Consider the following 24,089-nt stretch of genomic DNA (forward strand, 5'->3'; position numbering starts at 1 on the left):
GGGGGGGGGGGGGGGGGGGACACAATCAGGGCACCTCATTATTCTTTTTTTATTAAAGATTTTCTTTTTAAAGTAACCTCTAGAACCCTGAGATCAAAAGTCGCACGCTCTACTGATTGGGCCAGCCGGTTGCCCCCCAGGACCCCTTAATCGAAATGGGGCACCACGGAAGCTTCCTGAAACGGCGCATTAAATCCATCCTACACTCCGGGCTTTCTTATGTTGTACAGATTTCTGTGAAGAGTGAAGTACCGTTTTGGATACAAGCAATTTTGGCTCCTGTTGATTTTCTCAGGGATTTGCATTGAAAAAGGAAGTAACATTTCTGATAGAAACAAAGTGTGATTTCGCTGATTGGTTTTACAATGAAGACCAATTTTGGCAATTAGAGTAGATGGTGAAGAAGGTCTATAATTAAGTAAGTTCAACCAGTTCCTTCCAGCTTCTGATGAAAATATATTTAAGGTGTGTTATAAGATAAAAGCTTTTTTACTTTTCAAAAACTTTTAGCAAAAAAAAATTAGCAAAGGTGTATTTAAATTTACTAACATTACAATGTTTCCCACTTGTTTTTGTGTGTTGGTTTAAGCAAGTTGTCTCTCTAAGTGGAAGAGGATTGCATAAAATTAGCTCTCATTTGATAACTCTTGCTAAAATCTTTTTGATACATTTTCCAGAAACAAGGGTCTAGGAGCGTGAGAGGGTCTAAGGCCAGAGTAAGAAATCCTTTTGCAAAAGAGGAAGTTGCTACAGTCCTAAGAAGGACCTGATTTAGTGAGAGAGCAATAAAATACTTTTTGATGATAGGTTATTCTGATGTACGAAAGACTTTAGGGTTCGAAGCCAATGGCAAAGAAAGAATTCTTGAGACATCTTTGGTGCAAAAAGGTGGTTTTATTAAAGTACAGGGACAGGACCTGGGGGCAGAAAGATCCGCACCCCCGGGTCGTGAGGAGTGGCCCATTATATACTTTCAACTTAGGAGGGGTTAGGGATAGTGTAAGTCTCTAAGGAATTTTGGAAGCAAGGTTTGCAGGACCTTGAGGGGGCTAGCTATTGTTGGGAAAAGGTCATTTATTACCGTCTAAGAAAACCTTAGTCATGAGTCCCTTCGGATGTATATCAGTGGGCCATATGCTCCTGGGATGATAGCTAACATATATATGGGGGGGGGGGGTTAGAGATAAAGGAAATTTCCAAAAGAATTTTTATATGTTAAAGTAAACTTAGATCCTGGGCAGGGGGTGGGCAGGGTGGTCAGGCTAAGATTGCCTTTTGCTCTTAGCAAGGTATTAGCATTGAGGCAGCTGAGCTCCTGGAGGAAATGTCCCTCTGCCTGTTTTAAGGACTTGTCAATGGGCTGTGGGGTGGTAAGGAAATGTAATCATTTTTCTTCTGCCTTTGTTTCCCACATCAGTTATCATACTTTTTCTTTAAGTTTTATGTATTTAAGTAATCTCTGTGCCTAACGTGGTGCTCAAACTCATGACCCCGAGATCGAGTTGTATGCTCTTCCAACTGAGCCCGCCAGGCACTCCTTTTTATTTTTGAAATCTTGGTAAAATACACATAAAATTATCATCTTAACCATTTGGAAGTATACAGTTCAGTGGCATGAAGAACATTGACACTGTTGTGCCATGACCAACTCTACCCGTCTCCAGATACTTTCTGCCTCTATAAATTGGACTACTCTAGGGTCCTCATGTAAGTGCAATCATCCAATGTTTGTCTTTTTGTGATTGGCTTATTTCCGTTAGTGTAAGGTCATCAAAGTTCATCCATGTTATAGCACAAGTCAGAATTTCCTTCCTTTTTAAGGCTGAATAATATTCCATGTATATAGACACATGACATTTTGCTCACTCTTTCATTTGTCAATGGACATCTGGGTTGTTTCTACCTTTTGGCTGTTGTGAACCTTTTTTTTTTTTTTTTAAGATTTTATTTATTTATTTGAGAGAGAGAGAGGGAGGAGCAGAAGGAGAGAGACAAGCAGACTCCGTACTGAACACGGAGCCCAACATGGGTGTCAGTCCCACGACCCTAAGGTTATGACCTGAGTCAAAATCAAGAATCAGATGCTTAACTGACTGAGTCACCCAGGCTCCTCAATTGTGGGTCATTTTTTGAGGAATTGCCATACTGTTTTCCACAGCAACTGAACCATTTTCTGTACCCACCAACAAGGGTTCCAATTTCTCCACATCCTCAATGACAGTTGTTTGTTTAAATAGTAGCAAGGGCTGGAGGTGGGGGGAATGGAGCAGGGTTGATGATAGGGTGCAAATGTCCAGTTATAAGATGCATGAGTCCTGGAGATCAGATGTAGACCATGGTAATTATAAATAATAGTTCTTTCTTGGAGGCTCCTGGCTGACTCAGTTGGTAGACCATGGGACTCTTGATTTCAGGGTCTGAGTTCGAGCCCTACACTGGGTTATTACTCAAAATAATAATAATAATAATAACAACAACACTGTATTGTATACCAGAAATTTCTGAGAGAATACTTTTTCTTTTTTTTTAGAGAGAGAAAGAGAGTGCGATTATGGGGTGCGGGTTGGGAAGGGCAGAGGGAGAGGGTGAGAGAGAGAATCTTAAGCAGGCTGCACAGTCAGTGCAGAGACTCATGCTGGGCTCGATCTCACGACCCTGAGATCATGACCTGAGCTGAAATCAAGAGTTAGGTGCATGACCGACTAAGCCATCCAGGTGCCCCTGAGAGAATAAATCTAAAGCGTTATCACTCACACACACACACACACACACACACACACACACACGGTATCTCACACACACAATATGAGATTTTAAATGAGTGAATTAGCTTGATTGGAGCAATCACTTCACAAGGTACCACGACGTACAGGTACATAGAATCATCACACTGCACACTTCAAATATAGACGGTAGGGGCACCTGGGTGGCTCAGCCAGTTAACCACCTGTCTTCGGCTCAGGTCATGATCCCGAGGTCCTGGGATCGAGCTCTGTGTTGGACTCCCTGCTCCCTCTATCCCTCCCCCAGCTCATGCTCTCTCTCGCTAGCTTGCTCTCAAATAAATAAATAAAATCTTCAAAAAATAAATAATAAATACATAAATACAGACAGTATTTATTTGTCAGCTGTACCTCAACAAAGCAGGAAAAAAAAGAATAGAATCGCTATAGGACATTGTCATTCTAGCACTACGTAATGTTCATGACCTAATTTTTATAAAATTATACTTATTAAAAATACATTTGGGGAGCACCTGGGTGGTGCAGTTGGTTAAGCATTAGACTCTTGACTTCGGCTCAGGTCATGATCTCAAGGTCATGAGACTGAGCCCTGTGCCAGATTCTGTGCTGAGCATGGAGCCTGCTTAAGATTTTCTGCCTTCCTTTCCCTCTTCCCCTCCCCTTCCCCGTGCTCATGCTCTCTCTCTCTCAAGAAATTAACTAATCAATTAATTAATTAATTAATTAAATTATGCACTTCCAATCAAATTTTATTCTATTTGTTAACATTTGTTGGTATCTGTAATATACTTACGTTGCCTTGGTTGGTTTTTTACAAATCATAATTTATAACATAACTCAATCCAGAATACTTTTTTTTTAAAGAATTATTTATTTATTTGAGAGAGAGTTCACATGACGGCGGAAGGGCAGAGGGAGAGAATCTTTAAGCAGACTCTTCGCTAAGCACTGAGCCCCACACCTGGCTCGATCTCACAACACATGAGATCATGACCTGAACCAAACCAAGAGTTGGACACCTAACTGACTGAGCCACCCAGGCACCCCCAGAATACTGTTTTTTAAAGTAAGGTCTACACCCAATGTGGGGCTTAAACTCATGACCCCGAGATTAAGACTTGCATGCTGTTACCCACTGAGCCAGCCAGGAGCCCCAGAGTACTTTTTAAAATATAGTCCATCAGTCACAAGAAATTTAAGTTAAAAAAACTTGTAATTTAGGGGCGCCTGGGTGGCACAGCGGTTAAGCGTCTGCCTTCGGCTCAGGGCGTGATCCCGGCGTTGTGGGATCGAGCCCCACATCAGGCTCCTCTGCTATGAGCCTGCTTCTTCCTCTCCCACTCCCCCTGCTTGTGTTCCCTCTCTCGCTGGCTGTCTCTATCTCTGTTGAATAAATAAATAAAATCTTTAAAAAAAAAAAAACCTTGTAATTTAGATACATAATTTTATTACAAAGGAATATAAGAAAATAACCAATTATAAAAACTTTCAAGCACCACAGATGAATGAATAAAGAAGTGATATAGTTATATAATGGAATATAACTCAGCCATCAAAAAGAATGAACTCTTGCCATTTGCAACATGGATGGAGCTAGAGAGTATTATGTTAAGCTAAGTCAGTTGGAGAAAGATAAATACCGCGTGATTTCACTCATATGTGGAATTTAAGAAACAAAACATGAACAGAGGGAAAAGGGAAAACACTGAGGGGAGCCATCCATGAGGGACTCTTAATGGTAGAGACCAAACTGAGGGTTGATGTAGGGAAGGTGCACTGGGGGAATGGGTTCAATGGGTGATGGGGATTAAAGACAGACTGAGCCACCCAGGCACCCCAACTTTTTTAAAGTAAATAAAAATGCATGAGGGGCGCCTGGGTGGCTCAGTCGGTTAAGCGTCTGCCTTTCTCTCAGGTCATAATCTCAGGGTCCTAGGATTGAGCCCCACGTCTGGGCTCCCTGCTCATCAGGGGAATTTGTTTCTCCCTCTCCCTCTGCCTACCTTGTGCTCTCTCCATCTCTCTCAAATAAATAAATAAAATCTTTAAAAAGAAATGTATGAAGATGGGGTGTCTGGCTGGCTCAGTCGGTAGAGCTTGGGGTCATGATTTTGAGCCCCACACTGGGTGTAGAGCCTACTTAAAAAAATAAATAAATAAAATCTTTAAAAAATAAAAGTGTATGAGGAGACATGTAACTTGTCAAAATCATTTTAGAAGTATAGCCATGGATGGGGCGCCTGGTGGCACAGCAGTTAAGCATCTGCCTTCGGCTCAGGGCGTGATCCCAGCGTTATGGGATCGAGCCCCACATCAGGCTCCTCCACTATGAGCCTGCTTCTTCCTCTCCCACTCCCCCTGCTCCTGTTCCCTCTCTCGCTGGCTGTTTCTATCTCTGTTGAATAAATAAATAAAATCTTAAAAAAAAAAAGAAGTATAGCCATGGAAAAGGTATGGAGCCATGGGAAGGTTCTGAACACAAGAATAATGTGATGTTTCAGTATTTTATAAACCACTGCTTGGGACAAGGGTGTAAGCAGGGGAACAGCTGGAGATCATTGAAGTAAACCCAGGTTATATAATGGTTTGGAGCAGAGTGGCTGTAGTGGAAGTAGTGAGTGAGAAGTGCTTCAAATTTAAATATACGTTGAGGGCAGAGCCAACAAGATTTGCTAAGTGATCCGATGTACCTTGTGGGAGAAGAGAGAGAGAGAACGGTCAATAATAACTCCAGCTACAGGGTTAGAGTTGATCAGTTCACCTGCCTCATCTGTAAACTCATCTCTGAAATGGGTTTGATAGACATTCTTGGACTCAGAGCTGTTGTTGTGGGGTTTAAAGGAGCTATAGCACTTCTGAACTATAAAAGGTGTCATGAACCAGACTCCCAACTCAGGACCACGAGGTTCCAAGTTGCATTACTATTTGCATGGTCTCCTCTATCTTGCTCATAATTGTATCCTGATAAAATACAGTGCCTAGAACATCATGCAATAAATAGTTCTTGAATGAATGACCATAAGGAAATGAGCAAGAAGCATTTTAACTAAATATAAACGTAGTGAATACCTTACAGATTTTTTTTAAGTTCTAGGTCCTGGGGCTCATGCTTTGTTTGCTTTCTTTATGATTCATGAAAGTTGGTAACTTTGGGGGAAATTGAGTAACGTGAGAAAAAAAATAACCAAAGGAGAAATGCCGACTTAAGGAGTTGGGTTATCAAAGAAAGAGGTACTGTAATCTAAATCCATTATTTGGGTTCTAATTAGTTTTGTACCCCGTTGAGTCCTAGAGGGGAGAGTTAGCGCCTTCATTTCTGTACTCCTCGTCAGCGACCAGAACACTGCCCGGAAGGTAAAGGGCGTTCAATAAATACTTGAGGAATGAAAGAACCAGGCAGGACACTAAGAATATACTTATGAGTTAACGGGCTCCGAGAGGCTGCAGTTCCTCCCCGGGACAGGAGGCGGCGCCAGCGTTACACCAGCCCGGCCGCCAGCAGTTCTTGGTCCCTCCGGCAGACCGTCCAACGCTAGGCCCCCGAGGCCCGTGCAGGAGCTAACCAATAGAAAACTGTCTTAGTTGTGGGGTCTGGCAGAGATGCCCAATGAACGTAGCGGGTGTAGGCAAGGGGCGGTGCGACGGGAAGGGGCGGAGGGAAGCGATTAGAGGTGGGAGTTGGCGTTGCGGGCCGGGCGGGGGCCGTGGAGCTGCGATGAGGACGGGACCGCGGCGGTGACCGGAGCTGCCGCCCGACATGAACTCGCTGGAGCAGGCGGAAGGTAGAGTGGGCCTCCTGGGTTGCCCGGGCACGTCCCGGGCTTCTTCCGGAAGCCGGCGGGGCTCTGGAAGGGCTGGAGTAGCGGAGACCCCGCCCCGGGTAGAGGAAGCCACGAAAGATGGACTGAAGGGGCTGGGGCCGCGGGGGCCGCGGGGGCTGGGTCGAGGGGCGGCCGGACGCTGGTTCCGGCGCGCGTGGTCTCCGCGGGCGCTGGGGGACGTTGCGTCAGCTCTCCCATCCCCCCAGCTCAGACCGGGAGCCCCTCCCCTGGGCTACTTTTGTTTTTTTATTCATTGGGAAGCATTTTGCGTTTTGCGCTTTGTGTATGCTATTTCACTTAATTTTATTCTGATGACCCCGGGAGTTGTATCCGTAATTTCTGCTGTGGTTTCTGGTAACGGCCCCTGCAAGGGAGTGAGTGCCTCTTGATCTTCTTTTGAAGTTTAAAAGACGCGACCGTTGAACGATAGCCCACCTCGCTCAGTCAGGAGCACCTTGGACGCCGCGTTTAGAAGGCCTCTGAGCTTAAGCTCAGATAGTGCCCCGAAGATCACCTGTAACCCATTCTGTGGGAGGAAAGGGGAGTGTCTTTCTACACCCACCCGTTAGCCGAATCAGAAATCCAGCAATACCAGACGGATAGCGTAGCCATTAAACATAAGGGCTAGAAATCGGAATCGGGTCACTGCGGTCAAATAGACCTGGAAGACTGATGTTAGGGAATACGTTGTTCTAATAGAAAGTTCTTGGTTCCAGCAGAATTAAAACTCGACCTGATTTTGATCCTTTTATTTGCAACCCCCAAAATTCTAGCTTTTGGCGCCGGCTGAGGCTGCTGCTGATTTTCCACATACCATTTTACGAAGCTTCTAAAAGTGAACCAGCCAGTTTCCTTATATGTGAAATTGGAATTAAAGAAACCTAATGTTTTTGTCAAGTGCTTAAAGCTGTCGTAGTAAACGAAGTAAACAGTGCAGTGATACATGTAAGTTTGTGTGTAAGACCTGAAGCAGTTAGAGTATCTAAAATTTCATCTTAACAGATGCAAACTAGTAAGAGTGGCTAATTGGAAAATTGAAATCTTTTTACCTAGATCTCAAGGCTTTTGAGAGGAGACTTACAGAATATATTCATTGTTTGCAACCTGCCACTGGACGTTGGAGAAGTAAGTTCTTGAATGTTTCTTTAAAGGAAAATAAACTGACAATTGGTGCTTTCATCCCTGCCTGGCAATGGTTTGCTTTTGTGTAAAATTTTTTACTAACAAATGCTTTACTAAACCATAAACTTTCCTTTTGTTTTGACGGTTTTAAAATATATTTAACTTTGTAAACGACGTATCCTAAAGGAAAAAAAATTTTAAGTAATTTCTGCACCCAGTGTGGGGCTCGAACTTACACCCCTGAGATCAAGAGTCGCAGGCTCTACCGACTGAGGCAGCTTGGCATCCCGACCAAAGAAATCTTTCAGAAAAGGAACTGGCCATGCTAAAAGAACAGTATTTCATATGGATGGATTTTCATTTTTCCATTAAAATACATGCCCTTTTTACTAAATATTACAATGTTGGTAACACAAAATAATTTCAGGAGGTTTTTTAGCAGTTTTACAGTTTGCCTACAAACTATCGAAATAATGTTTTGTCGAGGAAAATCATATTTAACATATACGTGCAAAGGTGTTGGAATTACCCTTGGTCGATTTTAGCAGAGTATGATTGTGTTGCTTTGCAGCCTATCCTAATAAATTCACATTATAACTGTCTCTTCAAAATGTCATGACTACTACAAAATACGATTTGAAAGAATGGTGGTGATTGCCCCATGGAAATACTTAGGAAATGCAGATAAATACACAAGTGATGACCTCAGCAAGCGAAATGCTTTGCTAACTTATGTTGGGACCAGTCTTAGTTTCTTGGATGTGTATTACTGAAATTTAATTCCTGCCAGGAGGGAGGTATGATGGCACATGTTGGAAACATGTTTTATTTCAAAGTGTAATTCAGTTTGTGGGAGCAGAGAGCCCTATTGAAGTTAGGAGTCTTTTTCTGTGTCAAGATTTTTCATAATACTTTTATTAGATCTGTCTGCAAAGTTTTACTTATATGCTGTGAGAGTTCTGGTTGGTCAGAATTTACAAATAATGATATTCTCAGGTTCTTTGGTTTAAGGGAGAGATTACCCCTAAAAACTTATTTCATTGCTACTTGAAAATCTTTTAAGATGTCTGTGATGCTGTGGTGTCATATAATACAATGCGCGTACTTTACTGTGATTCCTGGTCTCAGTGCTTAAGTATAAATGACATCAGCGTGGTTAATGTACCAATCAAAAGTATGGGTATGAGGTCCCTGCCAGTGGGCTTGATTCTGCTTTTGCTTCATTTTTCAAAAGAAAAATCCACGTAGTATGATGTATTTCTTATTGAAGATATAGCATTATAAGAAATTGAGTTTAATCCATTCTGAGCTGAGAACGTAATTTTGATAAAGTTTTACGTTTCTATTGCTCTGTGAATCTTGATCTTTGTGTTTTAAAACTGAAACTATATGTTTCGGTATGAAACTAAAACTATGTTTTAAAACTTTCAGTTTGTTTAGGATCTCTTTAGAATTCCTAAAATAATTCTAACTTAGTGGGGAGAAAAACTTTTCTGAGTTCTACCATCAGTAATTCCCGCCCTGGTCTTCCCTTAAGACTCTGAAGAAAACCTAATACTGATCGGTGTGCTCCACATTCCTGACACCAGCCGGTGTTTAATTCAAAAGCGGGCAGTTGTCTGTGAGGCAAAATCCTCTGGTCAGGGTTCTCAGTGCATTGATAAAGAAGTCATTGTTCGGGTTTGTTTACAGTAGAAAATGAGAGGTGTTTTTTGTTTTTTAATTTGAATTTACAAGATCTGCAAAATCACAGAGCACACTGGAAGTTCCTACTGCTTTTAATTTCATTTATTTTGGTAAGGTCTGACTAAAGTAATGATGGGACAATGTCATCCTCAATTACTGAGGTTCATACTACTTAAGGGAATTCCTCAAGGTCATACAGCAAATTTCCTAATTCCTCTGTTAAGTGCATTTTCCATTTAATAAAGTGCTGTATCCTTAGGCTGTCATTGATTAGGAACTGGTGGTATAGTATAAATTTATTAACAGCTTATTTCGTTACTAATTTTCGTGTTTATCTTTCATCAGTGCTTCTTATAGTGGTATCTGTCTGTACAGCTACTGGTGCCTGGAACTGGTTAATAGATCCCGAGACACAGAAGGTAGAAGTTTTAATTTAAAATCTTTAATGGATTAAGTGAGATAACGTAGCAGTGCTTTGTTCATTGTAAAGTATTAATCAAATGCTATCTATTATTACTAGTAGTGATAGTGATCGTTACATTAAACATATGCCTTATATTAATTTGCTAAAGAAAAACTTCGGTTGTGTGTTGTAGATTAAGTATCTTTTACAGGGAAAAAAGCCTAAGAAATATCCCACTTATACTACTTTTCATTCATTTCTGAACTTCTTACATATCTCTTTATGTTTCATATTCACAATTTGTATGTATTTCAGTGTAAAAATTGTTTGTTCATTTAGTATCATCTGTGCCAGCTTTTAAAAATTATAAAATAACCATTTTCTTCTGTGACTTATCTTTGGTAGTACCTTTTGTCATTCCACAAAACATTTGAAATGATTTTGCAGGAAACATGATAAAAAGGCAAAAAAATTAATAAAAAGTAAAAATCGGAGGGAAAAAAAGATTAGACTAGATAGTCAAAAACAGGAAGGAAACTAGGTCACGGGCAAGGCCATGTGGGCTATCACACTTGCCAGAACTGGGTTATAAATTAGTCTCTGAGTTACCTGATCAATAAAGTCACAGTTCCATGGTTTTCCTTCCCTGTGAAAAGAACACATGTATGAGTTCCATAAGCTAGCAAAGATTTTGTTTTCCACATTTATCTTTAAAAAAAAAATTTCGTCCTGAAATTTAATATAGGAAGCACTGAGAGATCTCCCATTGGGCACTGTACAAGAACATCCCTATACCAAATGCAATAAAAGATTTCATAATGTTATTTCTCGAAGCATCTTTTTGATCAAATCTGATAGCATGTTTCTCAGAATTCTACTTCTTTCTGCTAACTTGTGCCTTAATTTCAAACAGGGTTTTTTATTAGAGAAGCAGTAGTCTCCAATTTTTCAGTGAAGTTTTTTTTGCCTCAGTGCAGCTTTATTTAGGTAATAACGGTGTTGTAATTTTCTCAAATCTCAAACTCACATCCCTTTTTATTTTTTTTAATTTTATTTTTTTAAAGATTTTATTTATTTATTCGACAGAGATAGAGACAGCCAGTGAGAGAGGGAACACAAGCAGGGGGAGTGGGAGAGGAAGAAGCAGGCTCATAGCGAAGGAGCCTGATGCGGGGCTCGATCCCATAATGCCAGGATCACGCCCTGAGCCGAAGGCAGACGCTTAACCGCTGTGCCACCCAGGCGCCCCTCACATCCCTTTTTAAACTGTAATTAGGTACACTACTTCCAGTAGCTTTATTTATAACCTATTAGGTTATACAGAAGAAAACCCGAATAGCAAAGCTTTTGTCAGCAGTCCAAATGGCAATTCTGGCAGCTAGGGATTTATTTAGCATGTACTCTCCTTGACTTTGTCCATTGGGGTGGAGATATAAAAGAATAGGAGGTAAGGAAGGTGGGTGATGGAATTTTATGTTAATAGAGGGGTTTTTATGGCAGATAGGAAACTCTCTTGTGTGTTCACTTCTAAAAGTCTGATCTTAAAGCTGTGCTTGGTGCTCATCTTCAGGGGAAGAGTAAGGAGGCTGGCAAGAATATTGAAAAGGTCTGTCTTGGGAAATGAATCTGACTTCTAATTGGGAAAAATATAAGCTGATTTCAGCTAGTTGAGATCTTAATAAAACACAGAATTAAATGTAATTTGAAATAGGCCCAAAACTCTGTAGTTAATATAATTTTCTAAATTAGGTGAGAATGTAACTATTAGCCTAAGGGTTAGCTCTTTATATTTCAGTATTTAATAACCTCAAAGCTGATAGGGGGTTTTTAAACAGCAGTTTTCTCTAGCAGGAGTTGCAGGCTAAAAAGCCAGTCCATGACTATCTGGAAGAATCCAAGGAGAGAAGGAATAGAGCAAGCTGGAAAGTACATGAATGCCTGATCTAAAGGGGGAAACCGGTATTTAGATGCTGTTGATTATTGCCATGGAGGAAAGAAGGCTGATGTTGACTGATATAATTAAAATTAACACGTAAGACACTATATGTGTTTACATGCGTGGGCCACGTGAAATCTAGCTGGCCTGTGCAAATTGTCCTTGAAGGTTTTAAGAAGACATTCCTCTGGAATATTAACCTTTTTTCAGAATTTCATCCTTCTGGAAGCTTCTTCCCTCCTAATGTTTTCAGCCTCTCATTTCTTCATTTGACAAATTTATTTAACCAATAGCATGCTAGGCCAACTACCTGGTGCTTTTTGTAAGTTTAGTTCTTGGTCTTGAAATATGTATGCATCTGTTGGTATAAGAGTGGAGCGTAGATGCCTTTGGCTTAATTCTGTTTCTCCCATTTAGTTCGTAGTCCATTTGATTTCTTTTTCCAGACTCTAAACACATCTTCTTTCCTTGTTCAGTCTATAGTGCTATTCTACAGTAGTCTGGCTTCAGTGCCCACTGTTGTTCAGTCCTGGATCCTGGACTCTTGTCTCTACATACTCACATTGCCTTGTTTCCTGCTATCATCTGATTATGCCCAGACATGAAATTAGCTCTTTGTTTCTCCTAAACACTCATTCTTTTTTTTTTTTTTTTTTTAAGATTTATTTCTTTATTAGAGAAAGTGAGCACGACGGGGGGTGGGGGTGGGGGCGGAAGGAGAGGAAGAGAGAGAATCTCAAACAGACTCCCAGCTGAGTGCGACACGAGACTTGATCTCACAACCCTGAGAATGTGACCTGAGCTGAAACTAAGACTCGGACGCTCAGCTGACTGAGCCACCCAGGCGCTCTCCCCCCCCTTTTTTTTTTTTAACTTTTATCTAAATCTTTATACCCCATGTGGGGTTCAAACTCAAAACCCCAAGATCAAGACTCACACGCTCTTCTGACTGAGCCAGCCAGGTGCCCCTAAACTCTTGTTCTTTATAGGTAGCTACTAATCATCTTTTCCTGCTTGAGTGTCCTCTGGCCATTTATAAATCTCAGTAGCTTCAAAACCCAACTTTTTTTGCTTCCATGGGGGGGCGGCCGTATGATACTGGAGCTGCATCTTAATGAGACCACGTAGAAGAGGAGCGTGTGTGTGGGTGCAGCAGGAGCTGGCTAGACTGGGACCAGGCTATGAATGGCAGAGTCTACCCCACTCTTACAAGGAAGCTTTTTAACAGGGAAAGTAACTAGATCACTTTTGACTTGTGTTCTCGTTGACTTCCGATCAGAGACCTTATCTTCACTCATTCAACAGTATTGATTGAGCACCTCTGTTTGCCAAGCACTATTTCAGATACCAAGTGAACAGTATGCACAAGACAGTATCTCTACTCTTGTGGAACTTACAGTCTTGTGCTTTTATGTATGTGTGTATGTATGTACGTATGTAATTTTTACGCCCCGACTTGGGGCTTGAACTCACAACCCTGAGATCAAGAGACATGCTCTACCAACTGAGCCAGTCAGGCGCCCCCAATCTTGTGCTTTTTAAATTGCTTCTTAGCAGGAAGGGTTCATTAAAAATTTTGGTAGGATGGTTTTTGATTATCAGAATGAATTTTTAATGGTTCAGGTCTTTGGAATGAATGGGGGAAATATTGCTATATTATCTTGCTACATTAAAGATATGAAAGATATATTTATTTTTATGCCACAGTAAAACAAAAATAGTTATTTTAAATCCTTCAAATTCTCATATTTCAGATGATTAAAATGTTACATATATTTATGCGTAAGTGGGGAGGTTAGAATTAGTATTGTCCTGAGATTCTGAACATTTTTATATTTCAAACTCTTCTCTTCCAGGTGTCCTTCTTCACATCATTATGGAATCACCCATTTTTCACCATTAGCTGTATCACTCTAATAGGCTTGTTCTTTGCTGGAATACACAAGAGGGTCGTTGCACCATCAATGTATCCTTTACCAGAATTGACTTTTATTCTCTGAATGAAATTAAAGCACCTTCTTTATCATCTAGGTGTTGTTTTAAAAGCTTATTCTCATATAAATTTTCCTTTGACCACACTTTTTCAGTATAGCTGCTCGATGTCGAACTGTATTAGCAGAATATAATATGTCTTGTGATGATGTAAGTATTGTTTACATAAGAAAATTATAGATGTGTGTGAAAGGATTGAAATGCTTTGACTTAAATCAGATATTAATAAATTGTCTGCATGGGGCGCCTGGGGGGCTCAGTCAGTTAAGCGTCTGCCTTTGGCTCAGGTCATGATCCCGGAGTTCTGGGATCAAGCCCCACATCGGGCTCCCACTGCCCCTCATTCTGCTTGTGCTCGTTCTTCCTTAAATAAATAAAAGTCTTAAAAAAATATTGTCTACATGGATTAATAGTGGAAATATTCCTTATAGTATTGATCCTAAGACCCATGTTTACATCTCAGAAATTAAGGTGCATCTAATAATCTGTAGTATTGTACAGTTCAACTGGGAGCCAGTTTTTTTTTTTTTTTAATAAGCTCTACGGTAATGTGGGGTTGAACTTATGACCCTGAGATAAGGAGTCACATGCTCTACCACTGAGCCAGCCAGGTGCCCCCAGTTTAATCTTTCTTAAGGACATAAAGTCATGATGTGTTTTATGATTGAAGCCGTGTTAGATTTAATATACAGTGGGGTCATTATTGGCCAAAAATGGCTTATTGGGTGTAAAACAGTTAAACTATTATATATCTAATGATATTCTGTATGTAGGATTTTTTTTTTTTTTTTTTTTTTTTTTTTTTTTTTTTTTTTTTTTACTATTCATTTATTTTTGAAAGAGAGAGAGAACACAAGCGGAGGGGGGAGTGGGCAGAGGGAGAAGCAGATTCTCGGCTGAGCAGAGAGCCTGATGCAGGACTTGATCCCAGGACCCGGGGATCATGATTTGAGCTTAAGGCAGACGCTTAACTGACTGAGCCACCCAGGGCCCTGTATGTAGGATTTTAAATTAGATCTCAAATTAGGTGATAGACTGTGAACATATAAACCGACTGTATTTTTGAAAATTAATTATGTATTGATGTAAAGTATGACAGATTTAATTTGCTTATTTTATTTATAAAGGTATTTTTACTCTCAAGTTAAAAAACTATTAAATAATATTTGCCTAGTATATAAAATTAGAATAAAGAGCAAAAAAAAAAAATATTAAGCCAGGAAGGCCCCTAGATCAGTGAAGAGAATAAAGACAAACACCTCGATTTTTTAAAAATTACAGGATAAGAATAGTATTTCAAGTCAAAAGGGAAGAAATGTGCTAGTAGTGTTGAGACAATTGGCTTTTCATTTGGAAAAAGAATGAATTTAGATCTCCGCTTTGCATCAATTAAAAAGACTAAATTCCAGATAAAGTCTTAAATATATTTAAAAAGACATACCCATTCTATAATTAAAGCATTAGAAGAAAATACATGTGAAAGTTTTTTGTTTTTTTAAGATTGATTAATTAGAATAATAAGTAATAAAACACACACACGAGGTGGGGGAAGGGTAGAGGGGGAGAGAAACCCAAGCAGACTCGCTGCTCAGTGTGGAGCCCATCATAGGGCTCCAGATCATGACTTGAGCCAAAATCAAGAGTCGGATGTTTAACTCACTGTGCCACCCAGATGCCCCAGAGAGGAATATCTTTATGACCTTGTGTAGAAAAACTCCTTTTTAAGACCCAAAACAAAAACGCCATCATGGGAGAGGTTAGATACCTTTATTTGCACTAACATTTGAAAATTTTATACAGCAGAAGGCAAGAAAATGAGCAGTGATTAGAAGAAAGTATTTGTGGGGCACCTGGCTGGCTTGGTCAGAAGAGCATATGACTCTTGATCTTGGGTTGTGAGTTTGAGCCCCATGTTGGGTGTAGAGGTTACTGAAAAAAGTAAAAAGAAGAAGAAAGTATTTGTAAGATATCTAATAGAGGGTAGAATACAAAATATTTAAATACCTATTAAAAATCAATAAAAAAAGGTAAATAGTACATTTGAAATGTGGGAAAAGTTAAGTCATATCACAGAAGTGGGAGTACCAATAGCCTCATTTGTAATTGGGGAAATGCACAGTAAAACTGAGTTTTCTTTTTCTTTTCTTTTTTTTTTTTTTTTTTAGATTTTATTTATTTATTTGCGAGAGAGAGAGAGATAGCAAGAGAGCGTGAGCTGGGAGGAAGGGAGAAGCAGACTCCCTGCTGACCAGGGGAGCTTGACCCCGGGAGCCTGGGATCATGACCTGAGCCGAAGGCAAATGCTTAACTGACCGAGCCACTCAGGCGCTCCTGAAACTGAGTTTTCATTTGTCCTACCTACCTGTCGCATTGGCAGAAATGAAAAGTCCGGTGTTGTGAAGTGGACGCAGCCATGCGCTGCTCGTTGAGAATGTACGCTGGGATAGCCATGTTGGAGGGCAGTTTTCATCAGTCTTATAAAATGTAAAATTGGCCTGCCTCATGACCTAACCGTTCTACTTCTCTCCATCTACCCTCGGTGGGGACCATGACATGCACACAAGGAGGCATGTATGAGGTCGTTCATTGCAACATCCTTTGCAGTAGGGAAAAAATGGAAACCAGTTTTGTGTTTCTCAACAAGCGGAATGGTAAGATAGGCTGTGGTACAGCCACCTCATAGGAAACCATAAGAAAGTCTGTAAATGTGAACATAGAAGGATCTCTAAGGCATCATGTTAGGTGCAAGAAGTAAATTACCAAACAGTACACTCAGTTTGGTATCTTTTTTTTTTTTTTTTAAGTTTTTTCTCCCCTCTAGTTTTTTTCTTTTTAGTCCCAGTATTGTTAATATGCAATGTTCTGTTAGTTTCAGGTATACCATGTAGTGATTCAGCACTTCCATACCTCACCCTGTGCCCATCATGACAAGTGTACCCCTTAATCCCCATCACCTATTTCACCACCCTCCTCCACCTCCCCTCTGGTAACCATCAGTTTGTTCTCCATAATTAAGAGTCTTTCTTTTTTTTAATTTTTTTAAAAAGATTTTATTTATTTATTTATTTGAGAGAGAGAGACAGCCAGCGAGAGAGGGAACACAAGCAGGGGGAGTGGGAGAGGAAGAAGCAGGCTCATAGCAGAGGAGCCTGACGTGGGGCTCGATCCCAGAACTCCAGGATCACGCCCTGAGCTGAAGGCAGACGCTTAACGACTGAGCCACCCAGGCGCCCCTAAGAGTCTGTTTCTTGATTTGTCTTTTTTTTTTCCCCCCTTTGGTCGTTTTTGTTTTTTCTTAAATTGCACATATGAGTGAAATTATACGGTATTTGTCTTTCTCTGTTTCACTTAGCATTATACTGTCTAGCTGTATCTATGTGGTTCATTCTATTTTGTGGCTAAATAATATTCCAGCGTGTGTGTGTGTGTGTATCACATCATTTTTATCCATAAAATTTTAATTATTACAATTTCCAGACAAAAAACTGAAGAGTATAATGAACTCTGTACCCATTGGTCAGTGTCAACAATGGCTCATGGCCGTTCTTATTTCATGTGTACCCCTGTCCACCTTCCTCCATCAGATTATTTTGAAACAAGTCCTAAGTGGTATGTTTTACCTTCAAATATTTTAGCACATTAGAAACACCAGGTATTGGGGCGCCTGGGTGGCACAGCGGTTAAGCGTCTGCCTTCGGCTCAGGGCGTGATCCCGGCGTTATGGGATCGAGCCCCACATCAGGCTCCTCTGCTCTGAGCCTGCTTCTTCCTCTCCTACTCCCCCTGCTTGTGTTCCCTCTCTCGCTGGCTGTCTCTATCTCTGTCAAATAAATAAAATCTTTAAAAAAAAAAAAAAAAAAAAAAGAAACACCAGGTATTTTTTTTAAGATTTATTTATTTATTTTAGGGAGAGAATAGGGAGGAGGGACAGAGGGAGAGAGAATCTCAAGCAGACTCCCGGCTGGGCACAGAGTCTGATACGGCTTGATGTCACGACCTCAAGATCATGATCCGAGCCAAAACCAAGAGTTGGACACTCAGCCGACTGATTCAGATGGCTCAGAAACATCAGATTTATTTTTTTAATTTATATATGTGAATGTAAATCCGTAGAACACAATCTGGAAGAATTCATGCTAACACTGGTTTCTTCTGTAAGAGGGCTAGAATTTGAGATAGATGGAAAGAAGGATTTTAGCTTACCTATACTTGAAAAAATTTTAAATTATTTGCTCATTTTTACAGTAATCCTATACCCAGCATAGGGCTTAAAGTCACAACCCTGAGGTGAAGAGTCATGTTTCACCGACTGAGCCAGCCAGGCACCCCGTATTTGATTTTTTAATAATGAGATTAATGTCTTATTCATGTATTTTAAAATAGATTAAAACCAATAGTGGTCTATTCATACAGTGGAATACTACATATTTTATATCATAATAACAATATAAGATGGTACAAACTACTGGAACATAGTAACATGGATGAATTTCAGAAACACATTGAGTGAAAGAAGTAGATGCAAAAGAACACATACTCTATGATTCCATTTGTTTAAAAACCAGATGGGGCACCTGGGTGGCTCAGTTGGTTAAGCTTCTGCCTTCAGCTCAGGTCATGATCCCGGAGTCTTGGGATTGAGTCCTGCATCGGGCTGCCTGCTCAGCAAGGAGTCTGCTTCTCCCTCTCACTTGCCCTGTGTGTGCTCTCTCCATGTCTCTCTCTCTCAAATGAATAAATAAAATCTTTGGAAAAAATAAAGACCAGAGACAGGCAGAATTTATGGGAAGTGGTTATATCTATGTAAGGAGTGGGGCTGCCATTGTCCAGAAAGGCGCATGGAGGAACTTTGTGGGTGATGGTGATGTTCTGTAGCCCGATCTGGGTGGTTGCTATGTGGGCGTGTGTGTGTGTGTGTGTGATGATTTTTAGTTAGTACCCGAGCAGGGGGAGGCGAATCTCAAGCCGACTCCACACACAGCCCAAGGTGGGGCTCAATCTCATGACCCTGAGATTATGACCTGAGCGAAAATCAAGAATTGGACACATGGGGGCGCCTGGGCGGTGCAGTCGTTAAGTGTCTGCCTTTGGCTCAGGGCGTGATCCTGGAGTTCTGGGATCGAGCCCCACATCAGGCTCCTCCGCTAGGAGCCTGCTTCTTCCTCTCCTGCTCCCCCTGCTTGTGTTCCCTCTCTCGCTGGCTCTCTCTCTCTGTCAAATAAATAAAATCTTAAAACAAAACAAAAAAGAATTGGACACATGACCAGCCTAGCCACCCAGGCAGTGGACGTATATATTTGTTAAAACTCACAAAACTGTACACAAGGTTTGGGCATTTTACTGTATATAAGTTATACCTAAATAACACTGAAAAAAATTAGCATTAATGTTCTACCAACATATCAAGGAATTACAAAAAATTAAATGCCTAAAAACGAAGTTAAAGTGAGAATCTTATGATCAAAATTTTGACGGAACTTTTGACCCAAGAATAACAGTAACAAAATATTAATGAAACCATTTAGAGTCTCACCAGCCAAAGATGTCTTATATTGTCTTGCACATACTCATTTACTTCTTAGAAAAGATTCTAAGAAGTTTTCAAACATGCTTCTTTGACCCAACACTAGGCTTTTAAGAGCCACCGTTTATTGGACATGAACTGCGTGTAAGGTCTTGGGCTTTTTACCTGTACTGTCTCAGTTAAGGTCTGTGTTGGGGGCACCTGGGTGGCTCAGTCAGTTGGGTGTCCGAATCTTGATTTTAGCTCAGGTCTTGATCTCAGGTTCATGAGTTCAGGCCCCATGTTGGAGTCCCGTTTAAAAGCAGGGGGGCTTCTGTTTTTTCTAATTATACATTGTTCCATTTTATGGATGCATCATGATATAATGCCCTGTTGGTCATATAGTTGTTTCCAGTTATCATACTACATACGTCATATATTCTTCACCAGAACTTAAACTCCAGGAGGGCAAGGGAGTGTGTCTAGTTCTTTCCTGGATCCCTAGCATCTCCTGCAAGGCTTGGCCCATAGCAGGCACTCAGTAAATGTTGAATGAAAGAATTCATAACATTTTTTAAAAAGATTTACATATTTATTCAAGAGAGAGTATGCACAAGAGAGCATGAGTGGGGTAGTGGCAGAGGAAGAGAATCTTCAAGCAGACTCCCTGCTGAGCAGCAAGCCCTATGCAGGGTTGGATGTTATGACCATGAGATCATGACCTGAGGCGAAACCGAGACTTGATCACTTAACCAACTGAGCCATCCATTTTTATGCACTCCCATCCAGTTTCCTTCAGATAAACTCCCAGAAGTAGAATTATTTGAATTATGTGGCATTACCCTTTCTTTGGATAAAATAAGACGGTTGGTCCAGGGTGCCTGGCTGGATCAGTCAGTGGAGCATCCAGCTCTTGATCTCGGGGACGTGAGTTCGAGTCCCACACTGGGCGTAGAGCTTACTTATGTATTTGTTTTTAAAGATTTATTTATTTATAGACAGAGAGTGAGCATACAAGCGGGGAAGTGGCAGGCAGAGGGGGAGAGAGAAGCAGGCTCCCCGTAGAGCAGGGAGCCTGACACAGGGCTCCGTCCCAGGACCCTGGGATCATGACCCAGGCCAAAGGCAGATGCTTAACTGACTGAGCCACCCCAGGTTCCCCTAGAGCTTACTTACTTTATTTATTTTAAAGATTATTTATTTGTCAGAGAGTACACAAGAAGAGGGTGTGGCAGGCAGAGGGAGAAGCAGGCTCCCGCTGTGCAAAGAGCCCATTGTGGGACTTGATCCCAGGCCCCTGGGATCATGACCTGAGCGGAAGGCAGACACAACCTACTAAGCCACCCAGGCGTCCCTAGAACTTACTTTAAAAAAAATAAAAGACAATTGGCCTTACGGAAGAGTTTTATCCATTTACACGAACATCAGCAGGGTATAAGTGTCTTAATTCTCAAACGTTGGTTTACATTTTCACCTGAAAGTAAAAATCTAATGTTGGCAAAGGAAAAATGTTTTGTTTTGTTTTTAAAGGTTTTATTTATTTATTCGACAGATATAGAGACAGCCAGCGAGAGAGGGAACACAAGCAGGGGGAGTGGGAGAGGAAGAAGCAGGCTCATCGCGGAGAAGCCTGATGTGGGGCTCGATCCCACAACGCCGGGATCACGCCCTGAGCCAAAGGCAGACGCCCAACCGCTGTGCCACCCAGGCACCCCAGGAAAAATGTTTTTGCTCAAAGACATTTCTTTATGTTTTATAAACTTCATTTAACAAGGAGCATGAATTTATACATGTTGGGATTTCATTCATAGGATTGATTGGCAGATTTTTAGGTAGCCAGTGGTCAGGGAGTTCATCAGATAGATTGTTCTAAAGTAATGAAGACTTTAGGGGAGGCTGGGTGGCTGAGTCAATTAAGCATCTGCCTTTGGCTCGGGTCATGATCCCGGGGTCCTGGGCTCGAGTCCTGCATCAGGCTCACTGCTCCATGGGGAGTCTGCTTCTCCCTCTCCTGCTGCTGCTCTCTCTCTCTTTGTCAAATACGTGAATAAAATCTTAAAAAAAAAAAAAAGGATTGAAGATTTTAGAAAGCTCCACACAAAACTTTGAAAACATAAGTATTAATTGCTCAGTCTTTACTTCATGTAGAGGGGTGTTCTGGTACCCATCAAATGCTCTTCAAGGTTTACAGGCAAGTGGCGATCTTCATGGAAGTGTGTATTGAAAAACTTTTTTTTCCCTCCCATTTTTCCAGACAGGAAAACTCATTTTAAAACCTAGGCCTCACGTTCAGTGACAATCTGCACTCATTGTTACGGGACCTAAAACAGCCTTTCTTCAAAGAAGTGATACAGCAAAAAGCCATAAAGGATTCCTTTTACAGTCGGATAAGTGAAGGTCATAGCAACAGCTGACAAGAAGTGTGCAATATTTCCCCAGACGATCTCGATGATGGTGGCTCGCCTCCTCCGTGCTTGGTACCTTTGATTGTCTTGTTACAGTATTAGTGTCACTTTAGTACTTCAGACCCTGCAGAGACTTCTGCAGATGAAGTATGTCTGTATGTTACTAAGTTAAACTTAGAAACGGAACCTCATCCAGTTTTTATAATGTATTTTTGCAAACTACTGTAAATAGCAAATCAATGCCAGTGTCAAAGAGGGAAGCGTTCTGTGGACTTCGTTCTCCTGCATCAGTATCGTAGGACCATCTGTTTGCCATCCCCACGGCTCTTCACACCCAGCTGTGGAGCATAGCCGTGCCTTTCATTCTGCACCCCTCTGTTTTAATCATAATGCAAGAGAAACACCGGATTGAGTGTAAACTGAGGAAGACTCATCTCCATTATGTTGTGAGAAGTTATAGATGTTCTGAGAAACCATTTTTGTTAAACCAGGTAGTGAACTTCAGCCACTCTTATGGTAACCATTTCCACTTTGTTGTTTTCCTTCAATGCTAAATATACTTGATATTTTTTTAATAATTCTGAGAACACTCCAAAGGCTTCTGAATATACAAGTTTAGTTATAAATTATGTACTGTCTGGGAATTTGATAGTCCTCGTTTTAGATCATTGGATCTTAATGCCGTGGTGGGCGTGCTGTTACCCTGGTGTTGCACGGGGGTAACTGATCAGCCGCTCCATCACGGGGGTGACTTGGGAGCGGCGCCCCAACTAGAGTCCACAATTCTCACTGTTCCGAGAGTGTTAATGACATACTGTGTATGCATTTTAGCCACCTGTACTATAATTGCCCTTAATCTTAAACTATTGGGATTGTTGTAAATATTTTAAAGAACTGGAGGTGCCTTTTACCTGTTTATTAGAAGATTTTGAAAAGGTTTAAATTATTCCACAAGCAGTCTTTTAAATTCCATTTAACATAAAGCTGAAAATTCACTCACAGGACAAAAACTTTTTAACAAGGCTACCATTTAACTTAACTGTGTTCATCTTGGCTTTCACGTGTATCAGATTTTATTATTGAAACTGCAGCAATAAGACCCTCTGCTCCTACAAAGTCATCAGAGGGCATTCTATATATTCGGCACTGTTTAATTTTCTGTAAATTTTGTAGGTAAATATGTGCATAAAAATAAATACTTTATATATCATTAGTGATTGGGCTTTTTTCCTTGATTCATGGAAAGTCTGTAATGCTTAAAAATGTTAAAAACAGACCACATGTGGGGCGCCTGGGTGGCACAGAGGTTAAGCGTCTGCCTTCGGCTCAGGGCGTGATCCTGGCGTTATGGGATCGAGCCCCACATCAGGCTATTCTGCTATGAGCCTGCTTCTTCCTCTCCCACTCCCCCTGCTTGTGTTCCCTCTCTCGCTGGCTGTCTCTCTGTCAAATAAGTAAATAAAATCTTTAAAAAAAAAAAAAAAAAAACAGACCACATGTGTCAGATACAGGCTAGTTCCTTACTTTAACTCTGTCTGATAGAGCAAGTTTCAAGTAGCAATTGTAGATACCCAGTTTATGAAGCTGTGATTGCCTTTAGTATGTCTTACTCATCATTGTGTAATGACATCAGAAACTGCAGGTTTCCTCGATTGTGCTTTACAAATTTGGATTGACTGTTTCCTGTAAGAGTATAAAGCAGAGGAAGGATTGTATAAGTCCTTAATCCTTTTTGAAGGAATCAACTACTTTGAATAATGAAAGCCTTGAATCTTCTCTCCTAGAAAAATACACCTGTGTGTATACATATACTTTGCATGCTTTCAAGGATTTTTTTTTTTAAGATTTTATTTATTCATGTTGAGAAAGCATGGGAGAGCACAAGCCAGGGGGAGGAGCAAGGGGTGAGGGAGAAGCAGACCCCCCTACCAAGCAGGGAGCCTGATGTGGGACTCGATCCTAGGACCCTGAGATGATGACCTGAGCCGAAGGGAGATGCTTAACCGACTGAGCCACCCAGGTGCCCCGCTTTCAAGGGTTTCTTGATTTAGACTGCTTGGAATCTGTTGGCTCCAAGAAAGAAACTTTTGTTCCAAAGATTTTTTTCATCCTTTTACTTCTAGCAGAACATTGTCCAAAAAGTTTGGTCTGGTTGAAATGGACAAAGGATCCTTCTCAGGTTAGCCTTTCTTTACCACCACCCTCACGTTCTCCTGCCTCCTGCACTATCTGGAAATTACTGGTTGAGTCCAGCCCGGTATTACAGGTGGGGAAGACAGTCTCGGATTTTCAGAGTGCCTTCATTCTGGCTGTCCGGGGAGCTTATTAAAGACAGAACTAGCACCAGAATCCAAGTCTCTTGACTCAGAAAAGGTGTGTGTGTGTGTGTGTGTGTGTGTTGAACTTAATTTGGGAGCTTTAGAATGTGATGGTTAAGAAAGTAGATTCTTGGGGTGCCTGGGTGGCTCAGTCAGTTA

General features: G+C 41.0%; 1 protein-coding gene across 3 annotated transcripts; it reads left to right on the plus strand.

Annotated features, from left to right (window-relative positions):
- The first annotated feature begins 6,368 nt into the window (after positions 1-6,368).
- Positions 6,369-22,825, plus strand: CNEP1R1 (CTD nuclear envelope phosphatase 1 regulatory subunit 1). Of its 3 annotated transcripts, XR_004618943.1 has the most exons (7): positions 6,369-6,526; positions 7,619-7,690; positions 9,719-9,792; positions 13,569-13,678; positions 13,800-13,854; positions 15,870-16,137; positions 21,462-22,825. XR_004618943.1 is itself a non-coding variant. In XM_002914217.4 (6 exons), exons 1-6 carry the CDS (start codon positions 6,502-6,504, stop codon positions 21,501-21,503), a joined length of 378 nt encoding a protein of 125 aa, XP_002914263.1. In that variant the 5' UTR covers positions 6,369-6,501; the 3' UTR covers positions 21,504-22,825. The 3 variants fall into 3 exon arrangements, 2 of the variants coding, with proteins under 2 accessions (XP_002914263.1, XP_034493800.1); XM_002914217.4 differs by lacking the exon at positions 15,870-16,137; XM_034637909.1 differs by lacking the exons at positions 15,870-16,137; positions 21,462-22,825 and having other exon boundaries at positions 13,805-13,853.
- Positions 22,826-24,089: the final 1,264 nt, after the last annotated feature.

Source organism: Ailuropoda melanoleuca, chromosome 12 (genome assembly GCF_002007445.2).
Source record: "Ailuropoda melanoleuca isolate Jingjing chromosome 12, ASM200744v2, whole genome shotgun sequence".
NCBI classification, from domain to species: Eukaryota; Metazoa; Chordata; class Mammalia; order Carnivora; family Ursidae; genus Ailuropoda; species Ailuropoda melanoleuca.